This window comes from Mauremys reevesii, linkage group 16, assembly GCF_016161935.1.
Source record: "Mauremys reevesii isolate NIE-2019 linkage group 16, ASM1616193v1, whole genome shotgun sequence".
NCBI classification, from domain to species: domain Eukaryota; kingdom Metazoa; phylum Chordata; order Testudines; family Geoemydidae; genus Mauremys; species Mauremys reevesii.
In genome coordinates this window covers 31576541-31592636 of record NC_052638.1, presented here as the reverse complement: position 1 = coordinate 31592636, position 16096 = coordinate 31576541, and the positions used below count along the sequence as shown (strand labels likewise).

The 16096-nt window shown below is 40.3% G+C and overlaps 1 protein-coding gene across 2 annotated transcripts in view; it reads left to right on the top strand.

Annotated features, from left to right (window-relative positions):
* Positions 1 to 16096, top strand: part of ADAMTS18 (ADAM metallopeptidase with thrombospondin type 1 motif 18) — a 101244-nt gene that overhangs the window by 23860 nt on the left and 61288 nt on the right. Inside the window, exon 3 of one of the 2 annotated variants that reach the window (XM_039503619.1) lies at positions 13133 to 13415. In XM_039503619.1, the coding sequence (XP_039359553.1) occupies positions 13133 to 13415 (283 nt within the window). Of the gene's footprint in view, positions 1 to 13132; positions 13420 to 16096 lie in introns of those variants that run through there. The other variant, XM_039503617.1, reaches the window with a different exon arrangement.

Below are 16096 nucleotides of genomic sequence, written 5' to 3'. Positions count from 1 at the left end.
TGTCTGAAACCTGTAAACTTTGAGTGTTAGGAATCCAGAGATGGCCTTAGATCTGAATGATGTGGTTTCAGCCCCTATCTAGATACTCTGGGCCAGATTCTCAGCAGGAATAGACTGTGTGGTTCAGTTGATTTCAATGAGACTACCTTGATTTTCACCAGCTGCAAACCTGGGCCAATATTAAATCTAATAATACTACAGAAGTTGTTGCACTGGCACTTTATTGAAAATTATTTCTCACAGAGTTTTCCAGTACACTAATATTAATATTAAATACATCCTCAGAATAAGCCAAATTTACCCAGAGAGTAGCTCAACTGATTACAGCAAAATTCCACCAGGGATATATTTGGCCCATGTCATCCTGCATTTCAATTATTATGGGGCAGTTTTTGCGGGGGATGATCTGAAGTAGCATCTGTAATTTTGCACCTGTGTTTGAATTGTGGCAGCACATCTAATTACTTGCCAGTGGTAGCTACTTGATTCTGGGTAAAATAAGGTCGAGGTGCAAGAACTCTTCTTTGTGCCCACAAATCATTTTGCTGACATAAAATTAGGAAGGCATATTTTAGGGGTGCAAATTGTTCTCTCAGAAATGAGGTGTGTTCGTGACATAGAATCAAGATGAAACATACCCAGTTTAGTTTAACAAATAACTTCCTTATTCCAGTGCATGCTTTGTATTAAAATCTGGATGTTATAAGATGTTTATGTGGCTTACCATATATCTAAAAGATACAGCTATCATTTTACAGGTTTCTCAGTGTGAAAAGCCATGAGAAAGGGATGAAATCTTATTTTAAACTAGTGGATCTTCAGCAAAATAATGGTGCTGTGCCCTGCAGATTTAGCACAACTTGAATTGCATCCAAACAGAAAGTTTTACCACTCTATCAGAATTCAAAATCAAAATGGGATTCAGCTGCATCTAGAGTTGTATGCTATTTCACATGGGTGATTACACGAAAACAGAGGGAGTGAAAGTGAGGCTCCCTAAACAGATGCCAAGTAAGCTAGCTTTGTGTGGGGGATATGAAGTGGAATAACCTATCTTAGGTACATATATAGTTCCCATCATTGTAGTATCTGAGCTCCTCACAATACCCCTATGATGTAGGGAAGTGCCTTTTTACAGAGGGGGAAACTGAGGCACAGATAGGCTAAGTGACTCGCCCAAATCACATAGACTTTCTATGGTAGAACATGGAATTGAATGTGGTTCTCTTAAGATCCAGGCTAGTGCCCTAATTTTTGAACCATGCTTCCCTTCCATGTGTCCTCTGTTCCGGGGGGCAGGGTGGTGGTAAACCAGGTGTGCTTGTTTTATGGGTGATACTCCAGGCCTACTTGTTCTCCACAGAGTGGCTTTTGGCCATTGCCTGGTGTAACAAACTCAGCACAAGGGGTGTTTCAGCAACAACAAAAATTTAAAGGTTGGGAACCACTGATTTAACCTCTTAATAAGTAATACCCCCAGACACACACATATAACCTGAATCCATAGTTATCGGAGCTGGCTGAACTATTCCTAGAAAAATAAAATTAGGTGAGTTTAGTTGGATGTGTTTCATTGCAGACCCTGGCCCAGATTCTCTGCCAACAGCTAGCAGAGTACCACTTTGGCCCTACACTGCCCACATCTTGCAGCCTTCAGTGAAGAGGATGTAGCTGAGGAAAAGAACACGAGGCCAAAGCACCCTTGTGCTCTGGCAATCTCAGCTGCAGGAACAGCCCTTGGTGCCCTTGCAGCTGGCGCAATTTAAAGCAGCCCTGGACTGACAGCCCCATTGTCTTCACAGACAGTGCACTGCCAGAAGCCACTTTTATGTTATATCCAGGGAGTTCTAGTATGAGCACCTCTCCTGGTCACATGTCATGGGGAGAGAGCCAGCCAAGTCACTTCCAGTTTTGCCAGATCTCACAATTTGATCATGAGTCTCCTGACATTGGCTGTCTTTCTTAAACCCCCAGTTGCTGGAATCAGGTGGTTACTTGAGAATCTGAGCAGTCATTAAAAAAAAAACCCAAACACTAACAATAATAATTAATAATAACAAACAAGTACATTTCTAGTCCTCCTGGTTGTAGAGAAAAACTTGAAAAATCCCCTAAAGGCTTGGGAACCAGAAGGGAAATATGAAGAACCACTATTTTTTTTATTTTTAAAACATTTCATGATTTATAAGCCAGGATTCTGCAGAGCCTGACTCCTGATTTTCAATGTCTGGGATTGCATTTCTGATGCAGAAACACATTCCTATTTGGAAACATTAAAGCAAGCCTCTGATGAATGCTAAATAGGCATTATGTAAAAGTATTTGCAACTAAGGTCTTTAACATCTGCCAGCAATTCTCTAGCTTAACTTGTTCATTTTCTATTTTATTATTTTCAAATAGTTTGTTACTTTTATGTCTATAACAATTATAAGAGGATAAAATTCACAAAGAGAATATAACATTCATAGCACACATCACAAAAACCATTAGGACAGATGTATTCCATCCATTTGAGAACTGTCAGCCATACACACCAAAGAAATATAATCCTAATTTTTGTTGCACCTATTCACGGGGGTGGACGGAATAATTCATAGCATATGTTTTATTGTGGGTGAAATTCAGCCCTGTTCAGAGGTCCAGCACAAGACCTATGCTTCATTTAAGTCCTGTTTGGAGGGCTTGAGTGGGACTTAAATGGTGCACCAGCCCAGTGCTGGAACAGGGGTGAATTTTAGTCTCTTGGAAGGTGGTGTTCTAATCACCCTGTCAGCACCACCTAAAGGCCCTGATCCAGCAAACCACTCAAGCATATCCATAGCTTTAAGCACATGAATAGTCCCAATGATTTACTAATGTACATCCTTAAATGGGCTGCTGGAGCAGGGCTTTCGCTAACCTGCATCCTTATGTCTAGTTTTCTTGATGCACCATAAGTAATTAATCAGCTGTAAGACAAATACTGCACTGTCTCCTTTCAGATAAAGTAAGTGAAGCATTAGTACATTCATATAATAATCCCACTGCTTCCTGTTTGTTTTGTAATGGGTTTCAGAACTGTCATAACGAATAGAATATCTAGATTTTATTTTGTCGTCACTGAGGCCTTGCTTAAACAGTCCATCCCCAACAACCTGTATAACTGTCAAACCTACAGGGGTGGCTCCAGGCCCCAGCACGCCAAGTGCGTGCTTGGGGCGGCAAGCCGCGGGGGGCGCTCTGCCGGTCGCCGGGAGGGCAGCAGGCAGGCAGGTTGCCTTCGGTGGCGTGCCTGCGGAGGGTCCGCTGGTCCCATGGCTCTGGTGCAGAGGGTCCGCCGGTCCCGCGGCTCCACCGAAGCCGTGGGACCAGCGGACCCTCCGCAGGCACGCCTGCGGGAGGTCCACCGAAGCCGCGGGACTGGCGACCGGCAGAGCGCCCCCCGCGGTGTGCCGCCGTGCTTGGGGCGGCGAAATGTCTAGAGCCGCCCCTGCAAACCTAACTTGGATCTGTTGCTCATAGCTAATTGACTTCTGGATCCATTAGATTAGAACAAGCAAGAGAAACATAGGTTTCAGCAGGCAAGTTTGCTTGTGTTCAAACTGCTGTGTTGGGCCACCTGTGATAGAATCACTAATGATCCATATACTCTAGGATGCAATCTGTCAGACTTGTTCACATTTACAGTACAATTTTTATAATATATATAATGTCATTTCTAATGTTTAGTCTGCTTGTAAGGAATAAGAGGTGCAGATAGATAGGCGCAGGAATTCTAATTTGCATTTGCTGCAAAGCAATAATCTTAGTATTATTTCTAGAATATGTCATCATTACCTTGCAATAAATGTCAGATTAATATATTTAAACACTGTTGAGGCAGTTCAATTACCTTAACCAGAACAGCAAATTAGACTATTTCAGTATTTGCTACATGTTGATAGAAGCGGGATGGCACAACGATGTTTTAAACAAGTTCAGTCAACTGCAAAAATACAAAGGCACTATTCAAAGATAACTTTGCCTTTGTTCATATAGGAATAATTAAAGGCAAGCAATTTTGTTACCTTGGTTCAACAATTGCCAAACGTTCAGAATAATACTCGTTTTGTGCAGTTTAACTGAACAGAGTAGTCTTTCATGATGAACTCAGAATGGTTGTTTTAAGGTCCCACTCTCCAGGAACCATTGATTTGGGATAGTAAAATGCTATGTTGCTAAAATATCTTAACATTTTAAAGTTTAAAAATATAGGCAGTAAGTCAGCTATGTTATGCTTGAAGAGAGAGTTCAGTATTTTTATGATTCATCTGGATTTGAAAGAAAACTTGACTGCAGTCAACTCACAATCCAGAATCGGTGGCCAGTGGCTCTCATTTTTCTTTCATGTTAAAAATATTTTAATAATGCATGTTGGACATTAAGTTAACCTAAAAATTCAGAAGGAGGGGGCAGATCCCCCAAGCTACTGGAAATTAGCATAACTCCACTGAGGTTATTTTCACCAGCTGAGGACCTGGCCCAAGAAAGTATCTTCTGGCCTTTTTAATTTCCTAATTCTGGTATCATCATCAACAAATGCTACCCACGGTGCAAAAATCTCAACACTCTGTCTGAGGGATGGATGAATTTGTTTGCATAACATTAAAAACTCAGGCAAAGTTTAGTTAACTTACACTCTTTGTTTCTGTGTTTTTCAGTGTCCACATGCCTTAGCATTACCTGGTTTGGCACAGGATCTAAATGAAAATTAAAATTCTGAGCATCACTTGTAGAATCTCTCACCCAAGTAAGACAAGTGTACTCTTGGAAATCTCATGAGAGTCCACTCCTACAAAACCCCGGGCCAGATTTCTTGAAAAAATTGGTTTGAATACATTCTGAAAAATGACGTATGTGGAGAAGTCTGACTTTAGAGGGAGTTCCTTGGTGCTTGGTACTTTTAAAAGTAGCTCACTCATTTAGGAGCCTAAATATGGGTTTGGGAGCCTCGCTTTAGTCTGCTGTTTTTTAAAATCATGAGTTGTGTCCCTAAAATTTAAATTTGTAACCATGTTTCAAAGCCTACTGAAGTTTATCCATCACTACCTTTTCATGTCACTTAATTGCAAAGTTCAGTAGCAATGACTGCTTGTTATCAGCTTTGGTGAGCTACCACTGCTACTTTGCTCAGGCTGCTTTGCACTGGCTAAAACATGCTTCACCTAACCTATGCTTTCAGCAGTTTAGGTTCCTACTTTCTGCTTTGCCAGATACCCTGGTTTTCATTTTCTTCAATCTAATTCCACACCCGAATCTGCTGATTTGATTATGCTATCTAAAATGTTCATCTGTGGGCCCAGACCTGACAGGTGCTTAGCACCCCAGCCCTCATAATGACATGTAAGGATTCCAGATCAGCTTAATCTCTTTTTGCACTTTAATTTCTTGAATGATTTCTCTTATGTGTGTAGTATCATTTCAGTCATGCGTATTTTTCAGATTACCCATCTGGCCCAACACAAAGCATATAATAGGCGTGAGAGTCAGCTTGATCACATACTCTCTAAAGAAAGGAGAGTTTGTTACTGGATTGCACACATGGTGTTGGGCTGCTTTAAACACCCTGGTGTTAGGATGGGGTGGCCACATGTCTGTGAGGGTCAAACCCAGAATAGAAATGCTGGGTGACTCAGTGGGACTTAGCACCTCCCTGGGGCTTTCTGGGAGAGTGCATGCTCTAGTCATGCCTTCCTCCTTTAAGGGCTTGGTCCAGAATCTGCTGAAGTCAATGGGAGTCTTTCCACTGACTTCAATGAGCTTTTCAGGCCCCAAATGCATGGATAGTGCAGTGCCGTCTTTGCTGGCCTGGGTCCTTCCCCATCTCTGTGAGGGGGATACCACCATCTGTGGCTATAGCTTGAAGCAATGGCTCTCCTCCTTTACACATTGTGGCTGACCCCTGCATAGAGGTACAAGTGTTATTTTGCAGAACTCTCCTTCTGTTTGCACGCAGTCTAGCACAGTGGTTCTCAGACTGGGGGCTGGGGCCCCCCAGGCAGTCGCGAGGTTATTACATTGTGGGACGCGAGCTGTCAGCCTCCACCCCAAGCCACGCTTTGCCTCCTGCATTTATAATAGTGTTAAATATATAAACAAGTGTTTTTAATTTATATGGGGGGAGGGTCGCATTCAGAGGCTTGCTATGTGAAAGGGGTCACCGGTACAATAGTTTGAAAACCACTGGTCTAGCATAGGGGGCAGGGGACAGTGTTGGCCATAAGGCTAGTAAAAGTTGCTGGCAGGTAGCTTTAATTTGTGCAACTGGCTTAGGGTCCTATGGAGCTCCACTATGCCCCCATCCTGCCTCCCTCTTCCAGAGGGCAGACACAGGATCCAGACCTGTCATATCTGAGCCAGCAGGGAGTTCGCCTCTGACAAGGGAATTCTCTGATAGGCAGTTGAGGCCCTTTGTGCCTTCTGACTGTGCCAAAGGGCCAGAAACTGAGTAGAGAATCAGGCCTTAAAACTACAACTTGAGTGACACTAGGATGAAGTGCAGCCAATAGCATTCCCTGAGCTTTCCCTCCAGTCTGAGTGAGAAAGCTTGCGAGCATTCTGTGATGTTTCAGTGTCCACATATTATTATGGTGGGAATTCAAGGAATGCATGTACCTTCCCAGCTAGATATCTGCTCATTTTGGATAAGAAAAACTATATTTTTTAGATCATCTTTCCTCTCAGGAGGTTTCTATTGCAGGGAAGTTCTTCATTTATCTTTTCCTTTTGCTGTAAGCACAACAGAAAGTTGTACTTTTAAGTTCAGTCTCTTTCTGTTATGTGCTGTATCTCTTGTTATGGTTAATCTGTGTTTGACTCGATATTGTTTTGTAGGAACTGTACGTTGTGGGAAGTAACACAACAAAAGGCACTGGACTTATGCCCATTGAAGTCAAAGTCTTTAGACTGACTTCAGCTGGCTGTGGATCAAGCCCCAAGTCAACTGCTTTTTGAAATAGTGTGTGCAACATTGGAGAACATTTAATGGGTTCAAAAGAGCTCACACTTAACACTCCCTTAAGAAAGATTCTTCACGCTGATTGCATCCATCTCTATGCAATGTTAAATTGTTTATTCACTAAGTGCAGTGTTGCTGTTAACATATCAGGATTTGCTAACAGTTAAAACAAAGTGGTTATAGGCTTTTTAATAGCTTCAGATATGCATGCATAACGTAACATCAAATGAAGTGTTATAGGAAATAATTGTTGTTGCTTAGAAAGTTTTTGTACATATATTTTAGTACTCTGGTACAGTCAAGGTGCACCTGTTATCATGCAAAGAGTAATTGTACTTGACATAAGTCTGTGCTAGGTAGTTTTATTTGTTTAGCAGATATTGCAGCTGAGATGTTTGATTGTCCTCTGTGTCCTTAGTTTTGAATTTCACATTGTTTCATTTTTTACCACATTATCTGTGTCTGGATGATGAATCTGATGTAACTCTTAATGCATATGGATGAGCTGTTGCCTGTAATTTAATTAACACATAATGATGGTGGCTTTATGGAAATATTGAATCCGTAGCCACAATGCTTTCCTCATGTGGGGAGGGGAACAGACTCCATCTCAAAATCTCAGTTTTTAAATATAGACAAGAAAACAACAGTTCTGAGACGTCCGCTCCAGGATGATATGTACTGCAGTGGCAGCTGAAAGACTCATCACTAGGGCCTGGCCTACACCTAAATATTAGATAACCTAACTATATCGCTCACTGCTGTGAAAAAGTTTGCTCCTATGTCACATAGTTAGGATGACCTAACCTCCTCTGTGGATTCATTTCGGTCAGTGGAAGAATTCTTCTGTCAACCTAGCTACCACCTCTTGGAACAGTGGGCTAGCTACATCGATGGAATCCCCCTTCTGTCAATGCAGGAAGTATTGATGCTGCAACAGCTCAGCTGCAGTGCCCTAGGTGTGCTCCTGTAGTACATTTATACCATGGTCCTACGGCATCTGTGAAACGGTGATCATTCTCCACTCCCTCTGATGTCACAGTGGAATACAAGATGTCTTGCATGCTATTTCAATGAGATGCAAATCACCCATTCTTGGAGAGAAAACATTTTAGGATGTGATGTTCAAACACATTCAACTTCGGTCTAACTCTTCTACTGAAAGCAGTGAAAGTTGTACCAATGACTTTAATAGGAGTGGAATTAGACCAATGCTGAATGTTTTTGAAAATCCCACTCTTAATCCCTACATAGTAGTATAATATGAGTGAAGAAATCCTAAAGCAGATTTGCTTTCTATAATCACCATCTCCAGCTTTCTTTATGAGGTTTCCCTTCCTTCTGAGATTTACCAGGAAAATCTTGGACAAATGCCTCAGTGTTAATACCCCAATAATATAAAATTTTATTAAGAAACATCTCAAACTGAACATTTCTTTAACAGATCAAAGAACTAAGCAAACAATGAATAAGAAATAATTTATTTAATGAATGTTACCTTTTTTGCCTCGTCAATTATCTGCAAATAGACTGATTGATTAAGAATTTGCTGAATAATTTCTATGAATGATTCTTGGTTTTAAGTTTGTTCACAAGCTAATACTGGATGCTTGAAATTTGAGCTGTTTTAATAAAACACTTAGGCCAACCTTCCCTCCTTACATATTCCATCCTAAATCCTATCATCTACCTTTCCAAAGGTCTGAGAGAGAAGATAGGCCTTACAGTGTTTTCAGAAGGATAGCAAATGTAGGTTCTGGCGGACCAAGATGGTAGCAAATTTCATTCAAAGACTTTTCCTGGGCCTTGCCTAGGGAAGCATTTTTCTTCAAACTTCTCAACTGGTGCCACTCCCCTCGTGAAAGCAACAGTGAAAGTGTAGATTGTCTGCTGGGGACCATGGACTTTTAATCACTGTGTTGTTTGGACTTGGTGAAAATGTTGACACTTGTAATACTGCTTCCTCTGGTGGCTATGACAGTGGGAAATTTGAAGACAAACTGTAGTGTAGACATAGCCATGTAGAATGCCCTGCCCCTTCTCGTCTTAAAGGGTTGGATCTAAAACACGCTTAAGTCAATGGACAGACTTTCCATTGACTTCAGTGAGCTATGGTTAAGCTAAGATTGAGTATGCACTTATATTAATGCTGGTCCTGGCAATGCAAAGACCTAGCTTCCATTTATCCATGATAATTTTTACTAGTTATACCCACACATCTGCTGAAGTTGCTAATGAGGAGAAACATACTGGATTTAATTCATGACTTCACTTAAACTTCATAGTTCTTTTGAAAAAGTTCCAAGCTAAGAGAGAGATTAGGCTAGAGTCACTCCCCTTATTTCTGTCTCCATTGCACTGCTGTCAGTGCAGAGTGTCTAGAACCTGCTCTTAATTAGCCATCTGGAAATTATTCTGACATAGGAGAGTCTCAGATGGCATAAAGGTAGCATAGCTGGCTCCCCACCTTAAACCTGGCATAGGGGATCATATCAACAGTGGGCACATCAGGGGAAGGCATCTGTGCTCATTTCACAACTGGCATATACCCTTTGAGGACCATAACCTGCTAACACAAGATTGAGCAGCCCATATGCTACTCTAATTTACATCAGGTCTGAAGCTAGAGTAGTTGCTGCTTGAGAATCAAGGAGCTGTAACCACATACCTAACTGACCACCTGAAATCCAGTCCAGTTTGTGCATCTCCAAGCAGGAGAGATCGAGGCCAATATTTTGTGAATTATTAGAGATCAGTTAAATATGAATATTGGAAGCTTGCTCACAAATTTTAGAAATGACCCAGCGACCTATCTTATAAAGACTGATCTGTGCCGCAGGACTGCATGAAACTAGATGTTGTGTCAAAAAAAAGAAAAAGTAGACATTATTCATCTTTCATAACACTTCCCAATTGGAATAATCCTTTCTGATTTACTTTAAAACCCAAAGGGAGTACATCTCATTTGAGGATTCTGCCCTGGTCTCTGCTGGAGAAAAATTTGCAAGGGCTGACTGAATAAGGTTTTTAGGTCACTCACCAACTGGTTTCAGCACATCAAAATCTTGCAGCAAAATGAATTCAGCACATGGGCCTGAATTCAATTCATCACACATTTCTGGAATTCTCAGTCCACCCTTGTGATGTTAAATATAGAAATTACATTTGGGACTAAAACTTGATGTACATCAGGGACAGTTTCTTACAAGGAAAATGTAGAAAATCCTCTATTCCATATGGTTTGAATAATTTATTAAATGAATCCTGTAGGGGTAATTTCAGACGTGGAAACCTTTAAAATGGAGAAATAAAAAACAGATTTACTATGTTTCTGTTTTCCAATAGAAGGTTGTAAAATCAGTTAGCAGATGCCTAGTTATCAGTGCTGAATAACAGATGATTGCATGGAAGGTCTCTTCTTGCCCGAACTGCATTTGAATTGTGTCAGTTCTAAATATCTGATGACATAAATCATAAGGATTAAAATATCTGTTCTCTCCCCTATGCGGAAGTGCATTGCCTTGTCCTGTTGTGATCTGACCATTGAAGATTGCCAGTCCATTGAATTGGGCAAGCAAGCTAGCTAAATTCAATATGAGAAGTTCCTCAGTCCTGATCTTTGATTGACAGACGTGTTATTGCCTCTTCCTTATAATATGTTGAGCAAATATAGGATGAATGTTTGTTGAATGTATGTTGAATTAAGGAAAGAAGAAAAATGTCAATCACAATATGATTTCTGTTTATGTTCACAGCAACTTTTGGGAAGGAGAAGATTCTCACAATTAGGGTTATAGGGAAGAGTTATTGTTAAAATCCTGGTTGAGTTGTCCATCTATAATAATTGGTAATTGACCACAAAGGGGAAAGCACTTATTTTCCTTCTATTTGGAAAAAGACAGTAATGAATGTCAATCAGAGGGCTGGTGTCTGGTTGGTGAGCAGTAAGGACCTGTGCAACTAAAATTTCTGATAAATCTGTTTCTTGTGGATATATTTGATATCAGTGATAGCATTAACTTAGTAGCAAACACTACAGTTAAAGCAATGAGGATTTCATATACAACTCCCTATTTTCTGAAAAATTCTCCTCCTGGAATGAAGCTCTGGAAGTGCAGAAAGGTCCACAAATCCCAAAGAAACACCCTGGTGAAATCAGGTATTGGTTGAAGTCCCTCTTCCTCTTTATCCTCAAGTCCTAGCCAGTCTCCACATAGGAGCTCGTGTAAGAAAAAAAAAATCCATTTCAAAATGGGTTAGATGTCGCATATCCAAAATGTGCAATGCTAGGAGCATAGCTCCACCATCTAACATCAGAAAGCATTCTTTGCAAGGAGAGGTGGTATCATGGGCTGAGAGTGCTAATATATCATACAGGGTGGTTGCACTTGCTTCTCTGCACATGCTTCTGGGAAGCTGTTCATAGAGCTGAGTGGTTCTCAGGGGGATGCCACTTTTGGCAAAAATGCCTCAGTGACCTAAAATAAACGTTGTAAGTAATATTACATATGTACTTATCTAATCAAACTTTTTCTTGCCCCACTTGGCTACACATTAATATTTGCTGCCTCCATCTCTTGGGTTTTTACTTGGTAAAAAAGAGTGTTTATTACAACAGCTTTTACAAGACAAGGGAATGAACAGCACAACTGGTTTATGAGTTGAATGTAAATACTTCCTCATTGCTACCCACGTTTCTGATGCTGCCTCTGATCCTGGAAACACTTAAGCATATGTGTAGCTTTATTCATAGTCAATGTATGAAAAATACAGTGTTTTTCTCCCCAACCTTAACTCTGCCCTCTAGTCACAATGAAAGGGGGAAAATGTGCTAAACACAAAATGTGTTGGTAAAAATCATTTTCATCTTCTCTGGGAGCACAGTACTAAAATGACCTAATCATAATCAAACTGTTATTGAGTAGCATTTTTTCAGGGTAGTGTTAAGATTGTTTAGCTGCTTTGCCTTTCCATTTCCATACCTGAATGTGCTCAGATTTCTTTAAAACATCACTATACATTGGAATTTCCTGCATTTGTAGTACTTTGGAATAATTACAAATCCCTCTAGAAGTTTTTACTCTTAATTTACTAATGTACCCTCAGCCTGAACACCATTTTAAGATAGAGGGTTGGGGTTTTTTTGTTGCCTTGGAAAATACATATATACCGGTATTCATTTTTAATATACATTGTGTACCAATCCTGGTTAATATTTAATGTGATGATAGTAGTTTATTGCTGGTGAAAGGTGATGCACTGACAACTCTGCAGCCTGAAGTCTTCTATGTATTCCACAGAGCAAGAACTTTAGGGCTCGGGTTGCCCCAGTAACAGCTTTACAACATCGCCCCACTAATATGTCTACTCTGTCTTGAAGGAACAGCCTTAAGGCTGGAGAGGGTATTCATTGACCATAGTCCTTCAATCCTGGGTTTCTATACTGAGGTTGAAAAAAAAGTGCCAATTAGTGGCAGAGGCTTTTCATATTTTAGGACAAAATTCTCCTCTCTGATCCACCCTAGTGACTAAACTTCTGCCGTTAGAGATGAAGATTCTGAGATTCTTTGAGAGCAACTGCAGCATTGTCTTGGATTAGAGTCTTCTGGAACACAAGCAAATTGCTGGGGCATGGAGTTCCATGATTAGTCAGAATGCAGCACAGCAAGTGGAATGGAAGATTAACCGCTAAGGAAATCTGTTGCTGTCAATTTGAATAGGGGGTTCAAAGATTTAATTTTCCTGAATCTGATGTCACAGAGTGTTGTTTCCTATTTGAATCTGTTAATTGTATAGACCTCTTTTAAGATTCCAAATGGAATAATTTGCTTTGACAATGTTCTAAGCTATGCTATTTTTTTTAAAAAAAGGAACGCTGTGCTTCATAAAACCATCTTTGTTCCCTTCTTGTCTGTGCAGCACAATCTCATTCTTCCTGGTCCTCTTCTACTGCACATGATGACTATATATCCAGAAAATCAGCTTTCAAGCCTGAAAATGTGCTAAAAGGCTTCTTTTTGTATAGGTGACTCTGCAATTAAGAGAAGAGGATCAGCTACTTAGAAGGAATCTAGTGCTGACAAGTGGACATAAATATATTGTTGTCAAACTGCAAAATATAATGTTCTTTTTTTTAATTTGCCTTTTTTTTTTTAGTCAGGTTTGATAAGAATGCAGGAGAACGAATTCCTTATATCTCCATTACCTCAGCACCTAGCACAGGAACACAACTACACATCACCTGCTGGACATCACCCTCATGTATTATACAAACGGACAGCAGAGGAGAAAGTGCACCGGTACAAAGTAGATTCCAATTCCAATCACTTTTCCCTGGGTCATCACAGAAAGCACACACACCACAAGTATGATGATCAGGCGAATGATTACCACCATGGAAGGTTTCAAAAGCAGCATTTTTGTGGACGTCGAAAGAAATGTATGTAAGGAAACTTTCTCTCTTTGTTTGAGATAGTAGTTCTTAGAGACTTGTAGGTGTTTCTTTTAGTGTGGTTTGTAACCACTGCTCTGATGGGAGCTGAGTATTTTAAATAGTATTGCTAACAGAGGAAATGGCCAAAATGGAGGGCAGATACAAGGAGCTGGATCATGCATTTAAGTTTATGGCACTGTCCATCACTATTATGACAACTCCACCACAAATCAATGAGTGACTTTCTTAGGAATGTGCTGCTCAACTTAGAAGATCCCTCACTCTGGTTTTCTTGAGACTGATTTATTTTGTAATGGGCCATTCCTTTTTCTGCTGGTACTTTACCAGTACCAACTCCCTGCTCTATTTTCTCTTCATCTGAGTTATGCGATTAGTCTGGAAGATGGAGGAAGGGCATTAGGAATCAGTGATTTGGCAAAAGAGGGGGAATAGGTCTTTCACAATCCACCATTTGATAATGAATTAATCAGCAACTGAGATGATTCAATCAGAACCTCCCAAGATAAATTGTTTAAATAAAATTCTGGAGTCACCTCTTAAAAATGTATTGAAACTACATTATCCTACCAAGGTCCATTGTGAGGCCTTCATTAGGACCTCAACTTGAAGAATATTTAGGAGCTCCTAAGCTCAAGAATCCTATAGCTATATTTCTTATGTTCACTTGATTCTGTTTGAAAGCTGATCTGCCTCTCATTTGAGTTTCATGACTAGAGCCCCAGCAATTGAAAACAGTAACTGAAAAAGTTGCATCAGCCTAAATATGTCCTCCCCAATTCCTACTTGAGTTTGGGGACAAGAAGAGGGTTCTTTTTTGAATGGGAAAATAAAAAAGGGTCTTGAATGGAGAGGAGAGGAACACACAGAAGGCAAGAGAAGAAGAGAAAATGGGAAGAGAAAAGTGAAGGAGGAAGGAGTGAAAGTCTCTTAGCGTTCTGCAGAAAAATATTGATCTGGTTGAGAATTACCCTTTTAAAGATTGAGAAGTCTTTATATTTTCAATCATTTCATGTTTTTCTTCAATATTGCAGGTCTCTCTGCTACTTTCTTTCCCCTTCCTGCTGAATCTCCCCTAGTCTAAGAAGCCCCAGTACATAATTCTTGTACAAACCCATGGTCATCCTGTTTCAATCCTTTTTTTTTTAACTGCGATACAATAACTAATGTGAATGGCAGACAGCAGGGGCTACTTTAGAAAGTGAAGTGAGGAATATTTCATTAGCTCATGGTCTTCTCATTTTCCATGACCACCAGGGCATTTTTTTTAAAGGTTGTTCACTGATTACAAAACCTGTATGATATTGATGGCTTTGATAGAGAGAGTTCCAGGCTCTTCCATGTTGGCCATTTTATCTTATATGGTTCCTATTCCTGTAGTACCCTAGCACCTCACAATAGTCAATACATTTATCCTCACAGCACCCATTTGAGGTAGGAAAGCACTGTTCTCCTCATTTTACCAGATGTGCAGAGGGTAGGTGATTTGTCTAAAGTCACAGAAGGTGTCTATAGCAGAGTAGGGAACGGAACACAAGTCTCCCAGCCCCTATGCTAAAGTCCTAATCAGTGGGCCTTTATCCCTTCACGTAAGGGATAGAAAGGACTCACAACTCCCTGTACTTTCAAGGAGACAACACAGCAGGAGTAATTTGGACTTGTGGCTAATGCTCTTGCAATTAAAGTTAACAGGATTTTGAAAGTAAAAATGGTACTTTACTGAATCTGTATCCAAACATGGTACTGAAAGAGGAAAGGCGGTGCTGTACGGGGGTTGGTTACACTTTGAAGGTACGTAGTTGCTTATATTGCTGAATAAGTTTCACTGGCCTTTCTCCTGTTTGTTAAAGCAGTGGTTTCTTTACTTTTTCATGTAGCTTGGATATAGCTCCCTCCTGTTTAGCAATATAGGACGGGTAGGATGGCCATCGGTACTTGACATCTATTTGCGATCTCAGGTTGAGCACCCCTATGTTAAGTGCACAAAATTAAGCTTTCAGTTATGTTGACGTTTTTACTAGTGATTGAATTAAATTTACAAGCACAATGACTTTAATGATGCTGCGTGCAGGAATCAGGCGGGTTACAGGAATCAGGAACAAGACCTTTATATAAATAACACCTGAAAACTATGTTGAAAGAACATTAAGGCTGCAAAGTCAAACACTCAGAAGTTAGGAAATGTTAGAATGATAGTTGCTCAGACAGCAATAGTCCAGCCCCATTGTGCATATGCATTCTGGTGCAGTCTTTAATTATATGATCACTTGCTGTTTTTTTCCATCAGACCCCTGGCCTCATTCAGTGCACATGATGGACAGTGCTCACTTAATGAGAAGCTGTTCAATATTTTGATTTCTTCTCATTGTTCAATCCAGGGCCTCATGCCTTGTTCACTGTACACTATTCAGACTCTGCTCTGAAGACAGAATTATTAATTTTCTCATGGGTTTTCTGTGGTGTTCATTGCTATAGTAGCAGAGTGTTTCACAAATACTAATTAATCCTCACAACAGCCTTGTGAAACTAGGTGGTATCACCGTCCCCATTTTGAAGATGGAGAGCTGAGGTTAAAAAATGTCCACTAATTTTGGTTACCCAAGCTTATGCGCCCATGGCCTGATTTTTCAGAGTACTTGGCACTGCAGCTTCCATTGACTTCAATAGGT